This window comes from Emydura macquarii, unplaced genomic scaffold (genome assembly GCF_026122565.2).
Source record: "Emydura macquarii macquarii isolate MOO-44397 ecotype Brisbane River unplaced genomic scaffold, CSIRO-AGI_Emac_v2 contig_3235, whole genome shotgun sequence".
In the NCBI taxonomy this organism is placed as follows: Eukaryota; Metazoa; Chordata; order Testudines; family Chelidae; genus Emydura; species Emydura macquarii.
In genome coordinates this window covers 212,357-232,583 of record NW_027133372.1, presented here as the reverse complement: position 1 = coordinate 232,583, position 20,227 = coordinate 212,357, and the positions used below count along the sequence as shown (strand labels likewise).

Genomic DNA, 20,227 nt, shown 5'->3' with positions numbered 1-20,227 from the left:
CCCTTGTGAAATGCTCCCCCCCACACTGCCCTCTCTCCTACCCCCACCACGGATGGGGTGGAAAGGGACCCAGGATTCAGTCACGCTAGGAGCCCTGTCCTGGAGTGGGGGGTTATAACACTGAGTAGGGGAGGGGAGAAGAGTGAGGGTGTCTGGCTGGAGCGATAATACAGGGGGCTGCGGATGGGAGGGGGGGCAGCAGGGCCGGCACCCCTGGGCACAGGGGCCCCATGGCACAGAGATATTTACATTGGCCACTCTCAGATTCCGACACACAGCACTTGGCCCTAGCACTGGCCCTCCGGCTCAGCTCGGCCCCCACCCCAGCCAGACAGGCAGCAGTGGCCTCAGGCACATCTTCCTTCTCCTTTGGCACAAGGCCCATGCGCCCCCATAAGGTGGGGCCCAGCAAAGCACCCGTCCTCCTTGCTCAGGGGGGGTAGGGCAGAGATGTGGCACGATGGGAGCAGTTTCTCCCGCGCTGACCTGGCTTTGGGTGAAACGAGTGGCCTGAGTCTGCCAGGCCAGGGACTGGCACCTTGCTTTTTGGCACGGTTTATTATAAATACCCTGCGGGGTGCTGGGGGTGAGGGGGGGGGGAGGGGCTGGCATCCCAGCCATGCGAGAGTGGGGAGGGCGGAGCTGTGCATCAGGACTGAGGGGCATTGGCACAGTGGGAGCAGGAGCTCAGGGCTGGGGGCTATTGGCATGGGTAGAGGCTGCCTGCCTTCTTCAGATAATTCATTGTTTGTTCCTGATGCGACTCCTGCTCCTTTTCCTCTTGGAGCAGGGGTGGCGGGGGAGAGAACAAACTCTGGGAGGTACCCACCCCTGCCTGATCCTGCCCGGCAGCGATGCCCCCCACCCCTTTGGGGCCCCAGTGATTTGATAATGGAGAGCGAAAACAGGAAGTTAAGTGCCAAAGAGGAATTTCCTCCCTGTGACCCCCACATCCCCTGTCCTGCCGGGGGGAGAGAGGGGGGACAGCACGGCCCCTGCCCCACAAGTTGAGCTGGGAAGCGACAGGGGAGAAATGGATCCAGAAAGCAGGATCCATTCCCAAATGGGCGGGGGGAACAGGACTCTGCCCCACCCCCTCCAGAGGCCCCGCCCTTCATGGTAATGTACCAGCAGGGAGTGGGCCGGAGTCACAAGGATCAGCAAATTAACAGTTACGGTTCCGCTGGGGGTGGGGGTGCGAGTAAAACCCAACCCAATAAATTAAAGGGGGGGGGGCGTGGGGGTCAGAGGCCATTGGCACTGGAGCGCTGCATCAGTGGCACCTTGCTTAGCTCCACCACGGGCGAGCGCGGCTTGTTCTTCATCTTGGGCACCCGCTGCAGCAACTGCTGGGCCTCGTGGTAGGCGTCACGCAGCTCCTTCTTCCACTGCACCAGCTCAGGGTCGCTCTGTGCCGGGAGAGGGAGCGGAGGCGGAGTTAGCCAGCGGGTCAGGGATCATGGCCAGGGGCGGGGTCAGCCACAGGCATGGAGGGGTCGGGCTCTAGTCTGGGGGAAATGACCTTTCTGGCAACCAAGAGGTAAAGATGGCTCAAGGGCAAAGGTCAGGGGTCAACACCTGGGGTAAGGACCGTTCTGATGACCTTGCTGGAGAATGCGATCAGCCATTCGAGGTCACAGGTCATTCTGGGACATGCCCTGGCTGGTGAGCCAGGTGGGGTTGGGCTCAGAGGTCATAGACCGCACCTATGGCAAGTGACAGGTACGGGATGACCTTTAACATGTAGGAGCAGGCTGAGGCCAGCCCAAGGTCAGGGCTCACACCTGTCCTGGTGACCGAGGCGGGGCTGTGCTCATCCACCCGGGAGGTCAGAGGTTGCAGCTCAGGCCCACAGCCTGGAGCTTTGGTTGGCTGGGAGGAGTTCCCGTCCCGCCTGGCACTTGGGCAGCTCTCAGCCTGCAGGACGGGGAGGGAGCAGCCCTAGGGAACAGGCCCTGGGGGGAGCAGAGACATGGTGTGGCCCTGGTTCAGCCGGGGGCGCTGGTGGCAGGGCAAGGAGGTAGCGTTAGGGAGGAGGTGGCGGGGGGAGGGGGCGCACTCACATCACACTGCAGGATGAGCTGCCTGTGCTCCCGGGTCTTGAGCAGAATGCATTTACGCTCCTTGATCTGGGTGTCCTCGACAGACTGGATTTCCTCCATGGTGAGCAGGGACTGCTGCAGGAGGCAGAGTGCCAAGGGGATGAGAGGGAGAACATTGCTCCCCACCCCCACCTAGCGTCCCCCCCCTTCCCTCCCCCCTGAAGCCCTGCCCCCAGCTCCCTACCGGGGACTCGCCCTCCCCTCGCCACTCCAGCCGGTTGGGGAACAGGTAGAAGTATCGCCGCTGCCATGGCGTCAGGAAGGGGTTGCCCATCTTGGACATGTAGCCATGCATGATGCAGTCCTTGCCCAGGGCGTAGTCTGTGCCGGGGGGAGAGAGAGAGAGAGAGAGAGAGAGTCAGATTGCAGCACCAGCCAGCTGTCAACACACAGGGAAGTGCCAGCAGGGGGCGCTGTTGAGAGTGGGGCAGGAGCGCTGGCTGTGGGGGGAGGGCCTGGCTAGTGCAGCCCCAGCTTCTCCCAGCACGGGGCGCTGTAAGGAGCTGGCTACTGGAGAGGTGGGGTGTGGTGGGGAGTGGGACTGGCCATGTGGGAAAGCTCTTAGCAGGGGCACCATGGGGATGGAGGCCAGCCATGGCGGGGGGGATGTCTCCCAGCAAGGGGCACCATGGGGAGCTGGGCTGGCCATGGGGGGGAGGGGATTTGCCAGCAGGGGGCACCGTGGGGACAGGGCTCCCCCCACGCACCCTCCTCGTGGCCCAGCTGCTTGTTCTTGGCCTTCTTGCGGGCCTCCAGCTTGTCGGTCTCGGCATTGACGGCGTCGAAGACGGTCTCCGTCACCTCCTGCTGCCAGCGCTCCGAGATGGTGAGCGGGAAGTTGCGGTACAGCTCCTGGTCGCTGTCCAACAGCTGGGGACGGATGGATGGATGGATGGACGGTGGGTGGGCGGGCGAGCAGCTGGGGCTCCCCCAACCCGGGGGGCTGGGTACCCCTCACATCCCCTCGCAGCATCACACTCTCTGGGGGAAGGGCTGAGGCTGGGTGGTTAGCTGGGAAGCCCTTTGCTGGGGTGCAGGAGGCTGGTAGGAAGGAGAAGGGGTCCCCTCCCCTCCACAATAGGGAACTGGGGTCCCAGAGTGAAGGGCTGGGTGGGAGATGCAGCATGTGCCCCCCTGCGACCTCTCTTGGCTCTATTCCAGCCCCAGCCAGCTCCTGCTGCCACCCCAAGGGACTCCAGCCCAAGCACTGCCCCCTCCTCCCTGAGATCCTCCAACCCAACCCCTGCTGCTTACCTACCTCGCCCAGCTCAGACACCCCCCACCTCCCTCAGGCCAAGACCCTCACCTGCTCAGAGACCCCTCCCCCACATCATCCTGCCCAGGATGAGACCCACCCCTCCCCCCATCCATCCCCCCTGGCTCAGACACCCACCCACCCGCCCCCCCCCCCCCCCCCCGCCATATAACCCACACTCAGGGCCTCCTCCCTCTGCCGCCTACCCTACAGCACCAGAATTCCCCCACTGGCAGCCGGGAATGCCACACCAGGAGCGCTCCCCCAATGGCAGCAGGTGGCACTGCGCCCGGAAGGTCCCCAGCCCCAATGTGCAGCTGTGTTACTGGTGGAGCTCAGCCCCGTTAACTCCTAACGAGGAGAGTCCGTGGGCACTGGGATGCTCAGGGCTTGTGCTGGGAAATGGGATAGGAGCTGCACCAGGGAGGGAGGGGAACCTGTATTGCCCAGTTCCTCCCTAGCAGGGGGAGGAGTGCTAACCCGGGGGGTTTCCTTTGGTACCTTGATCCCTTTTGTGTCCTCTTCATCGAAGGATCCAATGTCGAAAGCGTCGGCCGCATTCACCTCCCCGCGCGGTGGGATCAGGGGTGGTGGGTACTGCAGGGACAGGGCAGTGGGGGAGGCATTAGAGAATCTGGGGGGAGGGGAGGGGGGAATGGGACAGCAGCTTCCGCCACATGTCCCCCCAGCTGCTCCCTGTCCCCCTCCCTCCCCACTTACCTTCTGCAGGAAAACCATCTGCCAGTCCAGGCTCTGGAAGAAGGGATCCTCCTTCACCTCATGTGCCCTGGGAAGGAAGACGGGGGGGCGGGGTGGTCAGCAGAGGTGGCGTGAGGGTCTCCCTGACCCCCTACGTGAGGGGAAGGGATGCCACAACCTGTGTTCCCAGCCAAGGCAGTAGCACAGAACCTGATGTCAGGGCCCAGAGGCCTGATCCTAGCAGGGGCGGGCCTGGAGCGTGGAAAAGAGGGGCAGATGGAGATGGTGCCACCAGGCCAGCAGGAGCAGCTCTGGAGCTGCCTGTTCTATAAACACAGGGACTGTACTTCTGTAGGGCCTACGTGAACAGTGCCACTCAGGCGGAGGGATGGGTCTATCCAAGTTGGAGGACTGTAGCCCCCTGCACCCATCCTTCCTGGGCTGGCTCTCGCCTTGTGCTTCCTGGGTCCTGGTGCCGCCCCAGGGTGTGGCATAACCACCCCCACCAGTCAGGGACTTACCCATGCCCCATGCAGCCCAGCCTGCGGTTGACATCTCTCTGGAGCAGCCCTTCCAGCAGGGAGCGCAGCTGAGGCGAGAAGGAGTCGGGCAGCTCCACAGGCTGTGGAGGAGGGGAGAGGATTATCTTATGGGGAGGGGCACCCAGCACAGGGGCCAATCCTCGGCCCGGGGAGCTGGGCAGATCCTGCCTGGGGGTGGAGGGACACCATGGTTCCAAACCCAGCCAGCAGGGGGTGGTGGTGCACACACGCACACTGTCCCAGCCAGCAGGGAGCAGTTTCATACGCACAGCCAGGCGGGAGCTCCATTCTGCACAGGGGCTACACGGCTGGGCCGGGCTTGGGTCCACGGAGCCGGGTGCGTCCAGCTTGGTGACGCAGGTCCCTGGCTGAGGGCCCGTGGGACGGGGCCGGGGGGGAGCTGGCCACAGGCTCAGAGCTGAAGAGCAAGGCTGTTCCTGGCCTAGAGCGACAGGGAAGTGGCTTGTGCGGATGGGGCGGGGTCCCTCTCTGCGCAGCCCTGCGATCCTGACTGCCTGGGCTGGGCACCCCCTCTGCTGGAGGTCCCTACTCACCATGGTCAGGGTCATGCGGTCGATCTCATGCTTGTCCTTGGTCTTGTGCTGCCGGAAGGGGCTGTGCCTGCGATGGGAGGGGAGAGGGTGGTCAGCCGCTGTCCACGCCATACCCCCCTGCCCCACACGCGCCCCCCTCCCCCCTGCTCACTCACTCACCCCCTCAGCAGCTTGAAGAGCATGCAGCCCAGGGAGAACCAGTCGGCGCTGCTGTCGTAGGCCACACCCTTCTGCAGTACTTCCGGCGCCATGTACCCATGCGTGCCACTGTGGGGATATTGGGGGAGGGGAGGCGAGGGAGAGAAGACAGACAGACAAGGGGGTCAGAACACAACAGAGCCATGGCCAGCCTAGGAACTGCAGTGCCACACTCTCCCTGAAGAGGGTGCCAAAGAGCCACCCCAAACCCAGCCTCTCCCAGCAGGAGGCGCTGTAGGGAGTGGGGTGGGGGGAGGGAATTCCCGGTCACTCACACGCTGGCATGCGGCTTCTTCTTGGAGAAATCACAGGCCAGTCCCAGGTCCGAGATCCTGACGTGGCCAAACTCATCCAGCAGGATGTTTGCTGGCTGCAGAGACATGAGAGCAGTCCCATGAGCCGGGGTGATGGGATGGGGAAACCCAGGGTGGGGACAGAGGGGAAATGCAGTGTCTGAAATACTCTGGGAAATGGGAGGGGAGCCAGCGGGTGGGAGGGGGGCGCTGGGCAAAGCCAGTCGCTCACACCTGCCCTTCTCCCCTGAACTTCACTAATCAGGAAGGTGGGGTCCTGGAATGGTAGCTCTGCTCTCACCCTGAGATCTCTGGGCACCACCCCCCGGGGGGGGGGGGCGGCTGAGCAGGTGGGAACCCAATGGGGGAGATGGCAGGGTTCTCCTGAGCCCCTGGCATGGGGGAACTCCCATGGCGGGAGGGCTGAGGCTCTGGGAGGGGGCGGGTTTACCTGGAGGTCCGGGTGTGGGAGGATGGGACATACCCGTGGTGGGAAGAGGAAGGCGTGATGCTGGCAGATCAGGTGCCAGCTCTTGCTAAAGCTTTAGACCTCAGCCACGCACAGACAAATTCACGGCTGGAAACCCATCCAGCTCACCTGTGTGTCAGTATGGGTCAGACGGGCATCGGACTTATAACAATGTGTTTAGACTCTACGACATGCTTGTATGTTGCAATGTGTATTAATCCTGCTCAGAATACCTGTAACTCCTTGCTACCAGGTGATACTTAAATGTTAGCTGTATCGCTGTAAAGCGTTTGTTCTGAACGATGTAATTCACCAGACAAGAACAAACCTTTACGGAGTGCAAATTGCTATGAAAGGTGTTAGCCCTTCCTGCTGGGCGAGGGGTATCAAAACTAAACGGGCCATTGTGGGGCATCACAATACAAAGACTTTGCTACCTGCCCCTGCACAGGCTATGTGCAAAAGGGCTCGTCTCATCGGCCTGAATTCTGGAAGAAGGAAATAAAGAGCGCAGACATGGAAGTTTTTGATCTCTTCGCTGTTTGGATTCTCCACAGGACTGGAGGCAGGAAACAGACGCAGAGATCCCCAGGGTCAACCTGGGCTAGCCCAAAAAGACATTCAGTGCTAACAGATTACAACAACTCTCTCATCTTTTGAAACCATACACTGTAACTCATTTGTGTATATAGGTTTGCGGGCTTTCACCTGTAAATCATGCACCTTTCTTTTTCCTAGTTAATAAATCCTTAGTTAGTTTACTATAGGATTGGCTTCAGGCGTGGTCTTTGGTGTGAGATCTGAGGTATAGATTGACCTGGGGTAAATGGCTGGTTTCTTGGGACTGGAAACAACCTGAATATTTTGTGACTCTGGTGTATAGCAACCAACCAGCGCGAAGTCCAGCTTGCCTGAAGGCAAGATAGACTGGAGTGTCCAACGGGACTGTCTGGCACTCCATGGTATGACTGGTACAGTGCCTGAGGCGTTCACACTTGTTACTGGGTTGGTGAATTGTCATTAGAGTCCACGCCACCCACTGGGGTTCTTTGCCTTGCCTTTTAGACAACCTGCCCTGAGGTGAACCACTCCAGACAGCGTGACAGTGGGGTCACATTGAGGTCCCGGTGTGGGAGGATGGACACCCGTGGAAGGAGGAGGAGGGGTTACCTTGAGATCCCAGTGTTGGAAGAGGGGACACCCATGGTGGGATGGGGCAGGGCTCCAGGAAGGGGTGGGATTACCTTGAGGTCCTGTGTGGGAGGGTGGGAGACATCCTCCCATGGTGGGAGGGGGTGGGGCTACCTTGAGGTCCCGGTACACCACGAAGCGGTTGTGCATGTGCTCCAGGCCCAGGATGATTTCAGCGGCGTAGAAGCGCATCTCGGCCTCGGAAAAGACCCCGTGCTGGGATAGGTGATAATGCAAGTCGCCCCCTTGCAAGAGAGACAGCCAACATCTCCGTCAACATAAAGCCCTGCCCCACAGGAAAGAAAAGGTGGGCCACGTGGGGGGTGGTGGGGTGGCCTAGTGGCTAGCACACCAGGCTGGGTTCAGTCCCCACCACAGGCTCCTTGGGCAAATCACATCCCCGCTCTGTGCCTCAGTTCCCCTCCCCCTCTGCCTGTGTGGACGGCAAGCTCCTTGGGGCAGGCAGTATCTCGCTGAGCGTGTGCAGCGCCTGGCACCGGTGGGTGCCCAGACGGAGATCAGGTGTATTAGTGGGAGCAGTGTGGGGGCTGCAGGGTCCCACGGGGATAGCGGGGGGCTCTCACCGTTCATGAGGTCCAGGATGAAGCTGAGTTTGTCGGGGGTGTGGAAGGCGTATGACATACACACGATGAAGGGGCAGTCCTGGGGCGAGAGGGTGAGAAGGATCATCCACAGATCGAGGGAGCCCCACTGACTGCGGCACAGCAGCCTCCTCCCCCGACCATCACATGCTCCATCCCTTCCCCACACGTCTCTCCCTACCCGCTGCCCCCCCCATGCACAGCCCTCTCCACATTCCCCCACGCGCTGCCCCCACCCCCTTCATCCCTGTCTGCATGCTTCCCCACCTGTCACACGCTGCCCCCCTCAAACTCCCGGTCCCCCCTTGTGCTCCCCACCCCTTGCCTGTTCCCTCCCCAGGGCTGTCCCATGTGCTAACCACCTCCACCGCTGTCCCCAGGCCTAGGCCCCCCCTTTGCCCTGGATCAGACTCCCCCTGGTCTGATGCACCCCCCCCCCACTCCCACCCTGGCCAGGCGGGCTCCATGGCTGCAGTGCAAGGGCTGTCCTCACCCCAGTGCTGACAAGGGACAGCATGATGCGTTCGTTTAGGGCCAGTGTCTCCCCCTGCTTCATCTTAATGCGCTTCTTGTCCAGACACTTCATGGCATACCTGCCCGCAAGAGAGAGAAAATAATCCTTGCTGCTATCCTGGCCGCCTCCCACTGCAAATCTCCAAACCCCGGTATCCCTCCATCTCCCTCTGCCTCCCACGGCCATGGCAACTTCCTCCCCCTCTTCCCCCAGATCCCTCCGCCTCCCATGACCACGGCTACCTCCATAATGACAGGTATCCTTCCATCCTAGCCACGGCACCATCCTCCTCCCTGAAGGTATCCCTCCCCCTGCGGTGGCCAGGATAACACCAGCACCACTGGTATCCCTTCTTGTCCCCCTTGTGGCCCCCTTACCGCTCGTGCAAGGGGCCCAAGTGTGACAGCGAGCCCCCCCAACCTCCTCCCCAGGGGCTCCCCCCCCCACCAGTCGTAGCTCATTACATTTTGCCCGTGTCCGCTTTCCGGCAGCCGTACACCTCTCCGAAGCCGCCGCGGCCGATGATCCGGTGCACGCTGAAGTCGTTCATGGTCAGCTGGGCCCACGCAGGGGGAGAGCAGGTGGGGAAGAATCCAGACATTAATCATATCATACGGCAGCTAACTCACGGCACATCACACAGCGCAGCATTAGCTCCCAGAGCACCCCACCCACGGGCATCACGCGGGAGGCTGTGCTTGGCATTTAGGCCTCAGACCCAGAACTCTTGGGTTCAATTCCTAGCTCTGCCACTGACACCCGGGTGATGCCGAGCAAGTTGCTCCCCTCCCCCCCTTCGGGCCTCAGTTTCCGCAGATGTGACGCAAGGAGAATAATCCATCCTATGTCCAGACTGTATATTATTGGGGGCAGGGCCCAGCACCTAGCACAATAACAATCATTCATTGGAACAGCAGCACCTGTTCCCTTGCCACTCCAACCGTTGCAAGCACTTTCACTAAAGAATTGTAGGGAAGCGCGCCTGCGCCCCGCCCCCCACCTCCGAGGCAGAGAATAGGAGGGTGTGGGACAGATCCCAGATTGGGGCAACATTGCAGGAGGGCACTGGGGATGGTTTTAGGGGTGGCACTCCCCAAAAAACATCCCTTTACCCTGGGACATCCCCCTTCCCTTATCCCCCCATGTGTGTTTAAGGGTCCCGCCTCCCCTTGAACATGCATAGCCCCAGAGGGTTGGGATGATTTGGTGGCAGTGGGGTTAGGTTAGGACCCAGGGACTCTATGAGGAGCTAGGTGGTGGTTGTGGGATGTCCCTGTGCTGAGCAAGTGGCACATGGAAATGGGATTCAGTTCCAGGCAAGCCCATCCCCCCAAATACAAACTGCCAACCATCCCAGGCCAGGCCTCACAGATGGACTCCAGCCCCCTCCCTTGCCCAAGCCAGCCCCCCGCCCCCCCCCGATAGAACCTGCCACTATATAAATCCACGGTGTGCCCACACCTTGAATATTGCGTGCAGTTCTGGTCACCCCATCCCCAAAACAGTATCTTAGAATTGGAAAAAGTAGAGAGAAGGGCAACAAAAATGATGAGGGGTCTGGAACAGCTTCCTTAGAAGGAGAGATTAAAAGGACAGGGACTATTCAACTTGGAGAAGAGACAACTAAGAGGGGATATGACAGAGGTCTATAAAATCATGACCGGTGCAGAGAAAGTGAACAGGGAAGTGTTATTTACCCCTTCATGTAACACAACAAGAAGGGGTCACCCAGTGAAATTAAAAGGCAGCAGGTTTAAAACCAATGCAAGGAAGTATTCCTTCGCAATGGCAATTAGCCAAGATGGTCAGGGTCAGAACCATGCTTTGCGTGTCCCTAAACCTCTGACTACATGACAGGGGATGGCTCACTCGATAGCTGCCCTGTTCTGTTCATTCCCTCTGGAGCACCTGGCACTGGCCACTGCTGGAAGACAGGATACTGGGCTAGCTGGACCATTGGTCTGACCCAGTGCAGCCGTTCTTATGTTCTTACGCCCCGGGCGACACTCACATGGATGTTCAGCTCCACGTTCTTCCACTGGCAGAAGCGGGTGAATTTGTCGCTACAACAAAACGGAAAGAGGTGAAAAAACGACAGAGGCCCCAATAGAGCGACTCCCCACCCCCATAGACCACCCATCCCGCCCCACCCAGAAAGAGATCCCCCTCCAGCCCTGTGCAGAGACATCCCCCCACCTTCCAGGATTGCTGCAGGGAGAGAACCTCCAGCCCCCAACAGAGACCCACTTTTCCAGGCGAAGCCCCCCAGCCAGCCCCCATGGCAGCAGGCTGCTCTCACCTCTCAAAGAATTTCTGGAAGATGGCCCCATGCAGGTTCTGGCAGATCTCCTCAATGTACGGCTGGGGGAGACACGGGGGTCAGTGCATGGGAAAAAGGCGCTTACAGCAGAGAACCCCCCCAGTGGGATTAGCCCTGCCAGAACATTCCTCTTCACCCCTACACCACCACTGTGGCCTCCTCCCCCAAGGGCAGTGGGATGGGACCCCCTTTCCCGGAGACTGTCTGTCAACCCCATCCTGCATTGAGGGAAGGACAACGCTTCTTAGACACTCTCCCTCCCTGGCTGCCAGAGCAGTCCACCCCTTTGCCCTTCCCCAATAGCAACCCCCTCCCACACCGCACCGGGAAGGGACCAGAGACCAGGCTAGATGGGCTCATTGGTCCGATGTGGTGCAGCTGGGGAGGAAATAGTGAACTAGGTGAACCCATGGGATGGGACTGATTTGGTTCAATGCTGGCCTAGTGGGGCCTGTGTGGCAGGTTTGGCACCGCAGGGGGGAGATCTGGGGCTAGAGAAGTCCATGGGGCTGAGCCCGTGGGGTTGGTGGGAGGAAGGTGGGGGAAAGGTGGGGAATATGCACCTGGAACAGGTCTGGCGGCACCTGCTTCTTGCTGAGCCGGCTCTGCACGTGCTCCGTGGCACTCTTGGTGAAGGGCTGCGGGGAGAGATGTGGGGCAGTGAATGCCTGTGTGGCCCCTTACGCCTCCTCTCAGGGGGTCAGGGTGAGTCCGCGGCTGGGTACCTCCCCACCCCACGCTAGGCCACAGGGCAGGGCTGGGGCACCAGGGAAGACCCTGGACCATTTGGACAAGGAGAAATCCAACTCTCAGGACAGGATGGAAGGGCTGAGGGAGCAGTGTGTGATGAGGCCCTGGCCTGGCAGGGTGGTTTTGGGGGTCCTCATCTGGGGCAGGGTCTGTGGCGGTTTCAGGTCCCCTCCAGGGCAGGGTCTGTGGCGGTTTCAGGTCCCCTCCAGTGCGGCGCACTCACATGAGAGCAGGACAGCAGCTCTTTCATGATGTACTGGTCGAAGATTTGGCGGCTCTTGGCGGCTCGATCCTCCTCCGAGTCCAGCTTCTCATATTTCTTAATCTGGGGGGCAGGGGGAGCGGTGTCACAGTGGGGTGGGCTGCAAAGCCATAGCTGGGAGCCCCCAACATCCCATAGGGCAAGGGAGCCCTCCAGCAGCCACTCTAACACCCCACAGGGTGGGAATTTACAACGTCCCCTCCCCCACGCTGGGCCTCACCTCTTCATAGAACTCCACCAGCGGCTTAGCCTCCTCCACCTGATTCAGGCAGAAATCTCGGAACAGCAGGTACCCTGGGAAACAGGGAGACAGTCAGGATCCCGGAGTCCTGAACCGAACCCTGAACCTGGGCCCTCCTCCCCTCCATCAGAGCCAACGCCCCCTGCAGGGGACAGGCCCCGTGTCCCACTCCCAAATCATGCAATCCCACAGATCCAGATCCCATCTAGACCAGGGATGGCCACAGCGGGTTATGTTTGCCAAGCGCCCCTAATGTAGACCCCACCAAAGGGGGCTGGCCCCACCCAACAGGCCAGATGCTGCAGGCCCCTCCCCGCAGATCCAGGCTGGGCCACGAGGATCCCCGTGTGGCTCTACCCCACCCCCACTTGCCCCGCGGTTAAACGGCCCCAGGTGCTGCCGGCTTCCCCCCACCCACCCTCCAGGAGGGGAAGGCCGCAGTTCACAAGGCTAATTGGTTAAGAGGCCAGGTGGTGCGGAGCAGGCAGGGGAGAGCGGGGGTGGGGCTGGGGGAGCGCAGCGCCAGGGGATTGTGGGGCGTATTGGCGCGGAAACCACAAACGCCAGCGTGGGCGGAGGAGGAAGTGACAGGGGCTTCCTGTTGGGGGCCGTTAGCTACCAATGGCAGAAAGGGGAAGTGCCCCCCACTGCGCCAGCGGGGGTGCCCGGGCAGAGACCCTCCCAACTCCCAGGGACCCCCAACCCACCAGAGACAGCAGCCCCTGCCTCCAATCCCCCTCCCAACCCCAGCCCGCAAGGGACCCTCTGCTCCCAGGAACCCCCAATGGACCGGGAGGACCCGGGATTCCTGACTCTCCACCCAACCCAGCCCTGGACCCCAACCCTGACCCCAAACTCACTGGGGAACACCTGTCTCCTCCCATACCCCACCAAAACAGCGACCCTCGCCCCTGCCACACTCATCTTTACCCACCCAGCACCCCTCCCCACGGACCCCAGTCTCCCCTTCTCCCTGCCTACCAACTGACTGGGGTCATCACCTGACCCTTCCCTCCAATCCCCACCCTGGGATCCTGCCCCCAAGTGGAAAATCTCACCAAATGCTGCCCCTACCCCAACCAGAGACTCAGGAGGGGGATTTGGGCCTGGTGGGGGGGGGGGGGAGGGGAGGGGGGAGGGATGGGAACTGCCCAAGCCCTACAAAGAGGAAGGAGAATTTCCTCTTGCGTTTTAGCACCCTCCGCCTGTGTTCACAGCCAGCCTCTCACCTCCCCGGAGCTGCGTAGCCAGGAGCACGGCCAGCCCTGGGGACGTGTGAGCACAGAGCCCCCTTGCTCTGCTGCAGCCCCCTGCTAGCCCAGCCCTGGGCTCCCCGCCCCACAGCTCTGATGTTGTCCCTCAATCTCAACCCTCCCAGAGACACACACAGAGGAAGAAACACCAGTTATGCCAAGGGCCTTGAGAGGCTGGGGGGGGGGGGGAAGAGGTGAGGGGGAGAATGTGTGTGTATGTCTGCATCCCCTGCAGTACTTCACCCCCACTCACCGATCTTCTGAGAAAAGATCTTGTCAAAGGTCACTTCGCCCCGGTCCTCCAGGTATTTCTGCATGACACTGCGGATACTAGGGAGATACACAGCACACAAGGGGTTAACTGGGAGGACCCCCCTCCACACACCTCACTGCTGTTCCCACCCCTTGTAGAAACATCCTGGGCCCATTTGGACTCTGGATCTACTCGCCCAGGCATGCTGGAACAAGCATCTCTCCACCGGAGCCCCAGACTTTCCCACATTGGGGATTTCAACATATGCCTTTTCCCCTGAACCGAACCTTCCTCAACTTTCCAATATTCATCGGTTTGTTAAATTCCAGCTCCCTTTGAGATCCTCCCCTCCCTTCAGTAACTGCCTCCAGCTGCAGCTTCACAAAGTTCTTTGGGTGGGAATTGCCTTGTTTCTTTGTTTAAACAACAGCCGTACGGCAGCATTATTTAATCACTAGCACATTCGTAAAGTAGCTTTCTGTGATCAAGACAGGAGCATCCAAAGGCCCCAGCTGAGATCAGACCACCCATTGTGCCAGGCACAGTATTCACACATAAGAAATAGCCCCTGCCCTTAGGATCTCCCACAGAACAAACACCAAGAACGGAAACTGAGGCACAGAGACATGAAGGGACTGGCCCAAGGTCACCAACAAGCCAGAGCCCCATCCACTAGCTGCTGCCGCCTCTTGACGCTGACATGGGAACTGGTCACATCGTGGTTTGTTTTTGAGCGGTGTCAGAAATGGGTCTAGTTCTCCAGCACGTTTTTCATCTATCTCAGGGGCTCAGCTTGCCCCCATGTTTGTGGCAGCCGAGAACCTTGTGATCTTTAATGGATCTAACCTCACAACACCCCCTGTGAGGGAGAGAAGTGCTGTTAGCTTCATGTTCCAGATGGGGAAACTGAGGCGCAGAGAGGCTGAGTGATTTGTCCAAGGTCACACAGCAAGGAGGAAGGAACTGAAACCAGGTCTCCTGCTGCCCAGCTTAAGACCTTAGCCACTCCCTCAGAGTCGCCACTGAGTCAGGTCAGGCTCTGTGAGATCAACACGAGGCCCACCCCAGCCAAGCCAGACCTACAGGCTGTGTAACATCCTTCAATCAGGCTGGTCCCCGCAGGGCAGAGGCCAGAGACCTCTGCCAGGGGTTGTCAGAGTGGCTGGAGCCCTCCGGGGCTCAGAAGCTCTGCCCCAGAGTCTTAAAGACCTGCCAGGTCCTTCAGGCCCACCGGGATCCGCCTGGTGCTCCCAAAGTGCTTGGGTAGGCCTCAGAACCTCACCCTAGGGAGCGTCCCACCTGCCCAGTGTACCCATGGGCAGCTCCCCGAGGGGCACGAGCGCCGTTGCAAGACAGCAGCTGGCACCCGGCAGACCTGAGAAGGAAGACACCAGGCCTCATGGCACAAGGATCATCTCTGACCAGGGGGACGTGACCCCTGGGGCCCAGCAGGAAAGTCAAGTCTGGTGGATAATGGAAGGAGAGGTGGATCTGCACAAATAAGGCCTGACAGTGTACAGGGCAAAGAGGAGAATTTTTAGCTGCGCAGGACTCCTGGGTTCTCTCCCAGCTCTTGGAGGGGAGTGGGGTCTAGTGGTTAGAGCAGAGCGGTCTGGGAGCCTGGACTCCTGGGTTCTCTCCCAGCTCTGGGTGGGGAGTGGGGTCTAGTGGTAACTGCAAGGGGGGCTGGGGTTCTATTCTCGGAAGCGCCACAGAGACCCCATGTGACCTTCATCTCTCAGTGCCTGAATTCCCCATTGGCAAAGTGGGGAGGACGACCCTTGCATGGTCTGTCCAGCCTATGTAGACTGAGCTTTTCTGGGCAGGGACCCTCTCCCCACATGCCCATGCAGCGCTTAGCACAGCAGGGCCTGATTGCAGTTGGGGCCCTTAGGGGCTCCTGGAAGGTGGATAATAAGTGAAAGCTCCAGCCCAGAACCGATGGGGCGCCAGGTGTACATAAGGATGTGTGAGTGCACGGATGTGGGGGCGGGGGGTTCACGCAGAAGCCCCTGCACCCTCTTCTCCACCCCGCAACCAGATCGGACGTGAGGCAGCCCAGCCCTCTCAACCCATCTCCTGGCCCTGTGGTGTCACAGCTGGCTTAGCACGGCCCCACACATGGCCACATGATGTCCCTGAATGCTGGGGCGAAGGGGGGATTTCTTCAGACCCCAGCCTCCCTGCCCCCCCTCCCCCACAGGACCCCATCAGGCTGTGCCCCTCATGCCCCTGCTAGTCCCTGGCCCCATGCACCATCCAGGCCAGCAGGACTGGGGCTACAGCAGGCAGGACCTTTCCCACAGGCCTGGCTGGTGGGATTTGGGGGAAGGAAGGCTGGGCTGGCCTGGCTTAAGCCACTAGAGACTTCCAGGGAAAACAACAGAATGCTGCGAGGATCAAGGGCAGGGGAACCCCAAAGCCCCTAGTCCACCCCCCATTCACCCAGACCCCATCCACCTTATAGACCCAAGGTCACCTCCACACAGGAGATGCACCCCTCCCCCACCACATCTCTCCCAGTGATCCTCTTCCACCCAAAGACGGCCAGCCCCCAACCCCCCCTCCCAAGGCCCATCTCGCACAGCAGGGGCATCCCACAGCTGCAATGGCCATCCCATGGGCCACACTGGGGTAACGGACTGCAGGGAGCCCCCAATAGTGGGAGTAGGAGAGTGCAGGGAGCCAGCTCTCTGCAGCACCAGGACTTAGCGGTGGGCTCTGCCCACAGCCCTCCCCAGAGGGGACATCTGGGTAAGGCCCAGCTGTAACCGGGGCCCTAGGCCACAGTCCCGGACATCTTATCACAGCTATGTGCCTCGGCTTCCCCACACACCCCCCTCTACACCCTGGCACACAGCTCCAGCCCCTCCCCGCCCCCACTGCACCCCAACATGCAGCTCCAGCCTCTCCCTATCCCCACTGCACCCCGGCACACAGCTCCAGCCCCTCCCTGCCCCACCACACATGCCCAGCCCCCGCCCCTCCCAGCCCTCACTGCACCCCGACACACCAGCCCAGCCCCCACAAGGCCTACCCGGATCCCACACAGAGATGGGGTACTGTGGTGGGGGTGGGTGAATGTACAGCTAAGGAGGCACCTGGGGTCAGACAGGCCTGGCTCTGGGGAGCAGGGCAGGGGACCCCATCCAGTCATGGCCCCCACATGGACCCAGCACAGCGAAATCTGGAGTCCAGGCAGCCAGGCTGGGGCTGCCCCTGGTGCTTCCAGGGGCTCATAGCTAATAGGGTCCCCCTGCTATCCCTGTGGGCACCTGCCCCCTGTGGAGAAGCAGGAGCTTGGCTGGCCGCAGGGTCGTCCCCCTGCCGCCAGGCCATGGGAGCAGAGGGGCCGTGGGGTGGGATGGGTGCTCTCACACGTGCTCATGTGGGTGGAAACCCACAGCCCCACACCTAGCCCTGTGTGACTGCCAGGTGGTACCTGGGCCACGGGCCTCTGCCAGGTGGCGCTTCTGGTCTAGTCACCCCCTTGGCCTGGGCCTTGACTGCCATTGCACTGTGGGCCTGGGATGAGCTGGGGGGCTGGAGCCAACAGCTTCTACACTGGGTGGCCGATTCTCAGTGAACAGCCCTGACTCTGAGCTCCCCCCTGCAGCCGCTGCCCTGGTGGACACAGTGTAAGGCCCTGCTTTTTGCTGGAAGGGATGGAGGTGGAGGGCAGGGATTGGTGGGGATGGGGGGGGGGACCTCCATGGGCCCAGTACTATCCTATCCATGGGAGCAGGAAAACAGCCCCAGCAGGGCAGATTCTGCCCCCATCCATCCATCCACCTCCTCACCAAACCCTCCTCCCTTCCCAGCTCCATACACTAAGCCCCAGCCCAGTTCTGACATGACACCCTCCAACACCCCAGCCTGTCCTCCATCGGCACTACAGACCCCAGGGGGCCATGGATGCAAAAGGTGGGAGATTGGCCCTGGGCTCTTTGCTCTGCATCGCTCCTCTCCCCGCCATGGAGAGCCCTCCCACCCCAGAGCCAGCTGCATTTCGATGACTTTCTGTGCCCAGTTCCCACTGAAGCCAGATTGATGCCCGGCGTTGGTGAAGGCCTTTGGACGCAAAAAGGTGCCATGCACGCTAGCTTACGTGTCTATCGCCCCACAGGCCGCCCTGACCCCCGGGCACGTGTCAGGTGCCACTAGCTGGTTGAATAGCAACGATATTGTGGATGGGGCGGGGAGGGGATAAGGCTCGGCACAGATTGTGTCTAGAACACCACCGTGTGTGTGTGTGTGTGTGTGTGTCACAAAAAATCAACAGGCACCAGTGCAGCCCTGCTACACCCCTGTGTCTGATGCAGGCACACATATGGCCAGCTGTGTCTATCAGCCCCTGTGTAGGTGCTGCCCAGGGCTAGCAGGTACCGGGACATCTGATCTGCCAAGACGTTGGGCACCGGGGCCGCTCCGGGGTGCTGCAAAAGTGACAGATTCAGAGGAGGAGGTGGGGGAGGAAGGGTCTCTGGGCTTTAAAGAGGGGAGGGTCAACGCCCCCCCACCCCAGCTATTAGAGAGCAGGACACAGGAGCCTGGAAGGAAGCAGAATAATGGGAAGCCAGCTGGGCTGCAGGGGAGACAGAACCAGGAAGCCACAACTCCGACCCACACACACACACACACACACACACACACCACTTCGCCGGCCCCGATGCCAAACTTGGGGCACCCACTTTGCTCAGGTCAAAACACCTGCCGGGGAAGGGGGGGAAGGAAACGGTGCGGGTCCCTTTCACAGCCTCTCCCCCCCCCCCCCCGCCCGCTCCATCCAAGGGCCCGGCCGGCCGCCCCTCGCCCGCCGCGGGCTCACCTGGGCTCCGGCAGCAGGATCTTCTTGCTGGCCCGGGCTGCCGGGGTGGATTTGCTTTTCTCCATAGCCATCAAGTAGCTCACATCCGCTAGCACGGCTTCCAGGTCGGCCATCTTGCCCGAAAAGCCTCCCTCCCTCCCGCCTCTCCTGCCCTTGCTTTGAAAGACCGAGATCGGGAGACGATCGTGCCGGAGTCTCCCGGCCGCCGCTGCCGACACAGCCCCCTCGGTGCCGGGGGGTGGGGGGTTAAAAAAAAAGCAGGGGGTGCTGTCCCCCACCCCTTTCACCAACAGCTCCACATGACGGTCGCCCCTTCCACTTCTTCCTGATCAGCTTCACCTCCTAGCAGCAGCCGCCGCAGCTCCCCTTCCTCTGTGTGTGTGTGTCTGTGTGTGTGTGTGTGCAGGAGAGGCGGGTCTGTCTTGCAATGGATGCGGCTGGGGTTTTGCTTGTCTTCTCTCTCCCACACTCCCCCCCCCCCTCCACTTCTCCTCCTCCTCCTCCTCCCCCCGCGCCTTGACAACTGCTTCTGTTTTCTGGGCTCTGTGTGTGTGTGTGTGTAGCTGTCGGGGAGGGCCAGCCAAGGAGTGTGAAGGGGGAGGAGGAGGAAGGGACACGACCCCTTGGCTTGGAGAAAACGGTGCCAAAATAATCAGCCGATAAACTGGCCAGTCACTAGCCCGTGCAAGAGAGAAGGGCACACGCAGGATCCACAAGCCGCCCGCCCCTGCCCGCCACACGGGCTCCGCTGCTCCCACCCAGCTCCCTTGCTCGGGTCTCTCTCAGTCCGGCTGCTGCAGCTTAAAGCAACAGTGCCCTGAAAAAGGGAAGCGGAGGGAGGGAAAAGATTGAACGCTGCCCTCTGGAGGTTTTGTGTTAGCCCTTCGCCTCCAAGAGAGACCAGGCCAAACTCTCTCTGTCTCTCTCTCACACACACACACACACACACAGGCGCAAGCAATGCGCCCCCCCCCCCCCCCCCCAGCGCCTGTGATTCGGGTGTCACACGTGCCACCTGCCTGCACCGGTTCTCCACGATGCCGGTACACCTGTGGGAGAGCAGTGGGGTGCTGCTTTAGTGACGCATGGGCATCTAGAGGCTCCCCAAGCAGGGGGCAGGAGCCCATCGCTCTTGGGGAGGAGTGCCCCATAAAAACCTGCAAAGCCTCTATGCCTTGTCCTCCTTTGAGTCCCCCTTGGCCATAAGGCCTGCAGAAAAAAATGGCTAGGGAGCAGATGGGCAGCTTACTATGCTGATCAAATCTGTTACCCCCTGTGCCCCCTCTCTTTGGCATATGTGTCCCTGTTATCTCACCTCATGCCCTGAGTTCGTAAGCGCTTTGGGGCAGGGAGTGTGATTCAGACAGTGCCCAGAATCACTGCTGTGTTTGAGGAGCCGGAGCAACTCACCCAGTGATATGGTAGATTCCTCCATTACTTGGAGGCTTTAAACGGAGATTGGGAGATCTCAAGCACCCGTTCTGGGCTTGATGCAGGAAGCACTGAGGAAGTCCTTTGGCTTGGGTTATACAGGACGTCACGCTAGCTGTCTGATCGCAGTGGTCCTTTCTGGCTTTTAAAATCTATGACTCTCTAATATAGACAGACAGCTGCCACCACTCTGATATAAACAAATAAATAGTTCTAGGCATTGTACACATGTGAAATGACAAGCTAGAGTCTACCCCCCAGACTGCTATAATCTAGGCATAAAGACACAGATTTGGAGCTTCTATTTGGAAAAATCAGGCTTTTAAACCATATCAATTTTCTTTTTATAGACAAAATGTGTCTGCCTGTTGGATTAAAATGTGTCGATTCTATACCTAGATCACAGTTCAAACAGAGGCTAGGTGAGACAAAAGATTTTGATTGTGTTCGTTAATCCTAGTTTTTGTCCT

At 60.2% G+C, this 20,227-nt stretch overlaps 1 protein-coding gene across 1 annotated transcript; it reads right to left on the bottom strand.

The window, feature by feature from the left end:
* Positions 1 to 376: 376 nt before the first annotated feature.
* Positions 377 to 18,778, bottom strand: GRK2 (G protein-coupled receptor kinase 2). Its single transcript, XM_067531989.1, has 21 exons — positions 18,327 to 18,778; positions 13,499 to 13,575; positions 11,972 to 12,045; positions 11,713 to 11,814; positions 11,303 to 11,377; positions 10,719 to 10,780; positions 10,431 to 10,482; positions 8,884 to 8,975; positions 8,399 to 8,498; positions 7,888 to 7,966; positions 7,418 to 7,548; positions 5,626 to 5,720; positions 5,312 to 5,419; positions 5,153 to 5,219; positions 4,578 to 4,678; positions 4,078 to 4,144; positions 3,859 to 3,954; positions 2,810 to 2,972; positions 2,287 to 2,423; positions 2,064 to 2,177; positions 377 to 1,409 (listed from the first exon to the last, which is right to left on the bottom strand). Exons 1-21 carry the CDS (start codon positions 18,437 to 18,439, stop codon positions 1,245 to 1,247), a joined length of 2,070 nt encoding a protein of 689 aa, XP_067388090.1. The 5' UTR covers positions 18,440 to 18,778; the 3' UTR covers positions 377 to 1,244.
* Between the last annotated feature and the right edge of the window lie 1,449 nt (positions 18,779 to 20,227).

Coding starts and splice junctions, on each gene's coding strand:
- GRK2 (XM_067531989.1), bottom strand. CDS start 18,439: ATGGCCGACCTGGAAGCCGTGCTAGCGGATGTGAGCTACTTGATGGCT. Junction 11,815..11,971: donor TGGTGGAGTTCTATGAAGAG/GTGAGGCCCAGC, acceptor CCTGCCCCCCAG/ATTAAGAAATATGAGAAGCT. Junction 5,420..5,625: donor AAGAAGCCGCATGCCAGCGT/GTGAGTGACCGG, acceptor ATATCCCCACAG/TGGCACGCATGGGTACATGG.